Source organism: Cynoglossus semilaevis, chromosome 7, assembly GCF_000523025.1.
Source record: "Cynoglossus semilaevis isolate Cse_v1.0 chromosome 7, Cse_v1.0, whole genome shotgun sequence".
NCBI classification, from domain to species: domain Eukaryota; kingdom Metazoa; phylum Chordata; class Actinopteri; order Pleuronectiformes; family Cynoglossidae; genus Cynoglossus; species Cynoglossus semilaevis.
In genome coordinates this window covers 13,256,252-13,259,495 of record NC_024313.1, presented here as the reverse complement: position 1 = coordinate 13,259,495, position 3,244 = coordinate 13,256,252, and the positions used below count along the sequence as shown (strand labels likewise).

At 51.3% G+C, this 3,244-nt stretch overlaps 1 protein-coding gene across 1 annotated transcript in view; it reads right to left on the bottom strand.

The window, feature by feature from the left end:
* Nucleotides 1-3,244, bottom strand: part of xrn2 (5'-3' exoribonuclease 2) — a 16,608-nt gene that overhangs the window by 8,571 nt on the left and 4,793 nt on the right. The window contains 7 exon segments of the mRNA XM_017033519.2: nucleotides 27-124; nucleotides 199-282; nucleotides 401-473; nucleotides 547-636; nucleotides 1,003-1,110; nucleotides 1,588-1,723; nucleotides 2,854-2,942. Of these exon segments, the coding sequence (XP_016889008.2) occupies nucleotides 27-124; nucleotides 199-282; nucleotides 401-473; nucleotides 547-636; nucleotides 1,003-1,110; nucleotides 1,588-1,723; nucleotides 2,854-2,942 (678 nt within the window).

Below are 3,244 nucleotides of genomic sequence, written 5' to 3'. Positions count from 1 at the left end.
TTCAGTGGGGGGTGGGGGGGTGTTACCTCCTGAGTTTCTGTGCGGTAAAGTTCATGGATGAAGTCAAAGAGGGGGTGAGACCTGCCCAGGAACATGATGTCACTGCCCAGACTGTTCCTCCTCACTGTAACAACACAGCAACAGAGAAGAAAAGGGGGGGGAGGGGGGGGGGGGGGGGGGGGGGAGGGGGAGGCTCACCTTCGTCTGGAGTGAGGTCTGGATAAACTTCAGTCAGAGCTATTCTCAGCCGCCTCTCATCAACAAACGGCAGCACTCTCACGCCTACAAAACACACACACAAACACACACACGTCTGAGTCCTGACGTCATCACATCAACTGGGAATTCTGAACTCAGCACTGCCCCTAGTGGAGGTGTCACATCAGAACCAGAGACTCACCCTGCCAGGCGTACTTCTTGCCGTTGAGATCGATGGCGAAGTCGTCAGGGTAAAAGTCGATGATGGAGGAGTCCTGCAGGAAGGAGCAGGTCAGAAGAACAACAACCAACCAAAGATGAGCTTCACTCAGGACTGGACAAACTTACTGGACTGGACATCAGGTTCCTCCACGTTGAAGGCAGGAAGTTACCACTGGCAGCAGGAAACACCCCCATCAGCTGCTCCAGGGGCTTAAACTACAGACAAGAAACAGACACTCAGAGACTGACCAGTCACAGGACTGACTGACCAGTCACAGGACAGACTGACCAGTGACAGGACAGACTGACCAGTGACAGGACAGACTGACCAGTGACAGGACAGACTGACCAGTCACAGGACAGACTGACCAGTGACAGGACAGACTGACCAGTCACAGGACAGACTGACTGACCAGTCACAGGACAGACTGACTGACCAGTCACAGGACAGACTGACTGACCAGTCACAGGACAGACTGACCAGTCACAGGACAGACTGACTGACCAGTGACAGGACAGACTGACCAGTGACAGGACAGACTGACCAGTGACAGGACAGACTGACCAGTGGTCTCTTCTTACCGGTTTGGTGTCCTTTTCAAACTCTGTGAACATCTCTTTGATGTCTTTGAAGTCGGAGGCAAATGGGGCATAATGGAAGGGGAAGTACCATTTCCAGGAGGCACAGCCCTGCAGACGGACAACAACCAGAGTTAACGTTAGCTACGAGCTAACACTAACGTTAGCTACAACAGTCCTGTGGAGCCGGCCAATCACAGACCAGATGACAGGGTTCAGAACTTTACACCGATTTCTGCCAACCTGTCTGTGTGTGTGTGTGTGTGTGTGTGTGTGTGTGAATGTGTGACAGCAGAGAGCAGACACGTTCTCCTGCTCCACTGAGAGACCCACTAATCAATTCATCCAGAGAGACCCCTGGGGGACAAGGAGTGGGGGGGGGGCATTCACCATTTGTGAATGAGAGAGAGAGAGTGTGTGTGTGTGTGTGTGTGTGTGTAGAGCACAATCAGTCCAAACTAATCCCCGTCTGATGTGAAGAGGCTCCACAGCTGATTATTTCATTTCCACATAAAGACCAATATTTTAGCAAAACTAATGATTCAGTGTTTGACAGACAGCCGTCCATCCGTCCGTCAGTCAGCTGACCTGGTAGTAGTAGCGCAGCACCCAGCACAGACCCTCCACGTAGGACTTGACCACCTTCTTCCTGAAGTCTTCATCACTGACGTCCACGTCAAACTTGTTCTTGTAGTATCTCTGTTTCCAGCCGTCCTCCCACAGCCTGGAGGACAGGGGAGGACAGGGGAGGACAGGGGGGAGGACAGGGGAGAGGACAGAGACAGGGGAGGACAGGGGAGAGGACAGGGGAGAGGACAGGGGAGAACAGAGGAGAGGACAGGGGAGAGGACAGGGGAGAGGACAGGGGAGAGGACAGAGGCAGGGGAGGACAGGGGGGAGGACAGGGGAGAGGACAGGGGAGAGGACAGGGGGGAGGACAGAGGAGGACAGGGGGGAGGACAGAGACAGGGGAGGACAGGGGGGAGGACAGGGGAGAGGACAGGGGAGAACAGAGGAGAGGACAGGGGAGAGGACAGGGGAGAGGACAGGGGAGAACAGAGGAGAGGACAGGGGAGAGGACGGGAGAGGACAGGGGAGAAGACAAAGGAGGACACAGGGGAGGACAGGGGAGAGGACAGGGTTCAGTCAACATCAACAACAACAACAACAACATCACTGTTTAAATGCTGTAAATTCCTGATCAGACTCAGTGACAGAAGAAGAGACAAAGTCATTAATGCCACCAGGCTGTTACACACACACACACACACACACAGAGGCCTGAGTGTGTGTGTGTGTGTGTGTGTGATTAATATGTAAAGCAGGAAGGCTGCTGTAAACTCCAGGGTGACACACTTGTCAGGTCTGATCTAAATCCATGAAGCTCCATTTGTATTCATAGAGGCTTCCCTCTGAGGAGCCGGCGCTCCCTACAGGCCGCTGCGTGAATCCACCACACAGATGCTGCAGCGTCTTGATTATGAGTTCCCACCACATACACCCAGAAGAGGGACCAGTCCTCCACAACTGACAGACGTGAGGGGGGGGGGCACAACAGTCGGACCACACAACAGTCGTGGTACAACCCACGTGTACCACGACTCATCAGCCCACTTTTCCTTTCACTTCAAATCCACAGTATTTTCTAGGACATTATTCAGTACTGAGTATTGTTTACTACAGTAATACTACTGTTACTCCAAAGTTTATCTGATTTTATTGTACTCTACTTTATTGACTTTTACTCTGATTACTTGTTGTTTTTGTTCTCATCAGGGACAGAGAGTGGACCAAAGTCTGGGTCGTGGACCGGTACTTTCATCCTCCTGAACCAGTCTGAAAATTCAGATTTACCTGACGTTGTCCTCAGGCTCTGGTTCACTGTCACTGTCCTCAGCCTTCCTCTTCTGCCCCCTGCTGTCGTTGCTGGGTCCTGCAGACGACTGCAAAGAAAAACAATAAATAAATAAATAAATAAATCAACAAACCATCTACTGAGGAGTGTGACAACAGAACGGTACAGAACAGTACGGTACGGTACAGTACACTACACTACACTGCAGACGACTGCAAAGAAAAACAATAAATAAATAAATAAATCAACAAACCATCTACTGAGGGGTGACAACAGAACAGAACAGAACAGAACGGTACAGAACAGTACGGTACGGTACAGTACACTACAGTATGGTACACTACACTACAGTACCGTATGGTACACTACACTACACTACACCACAGTATA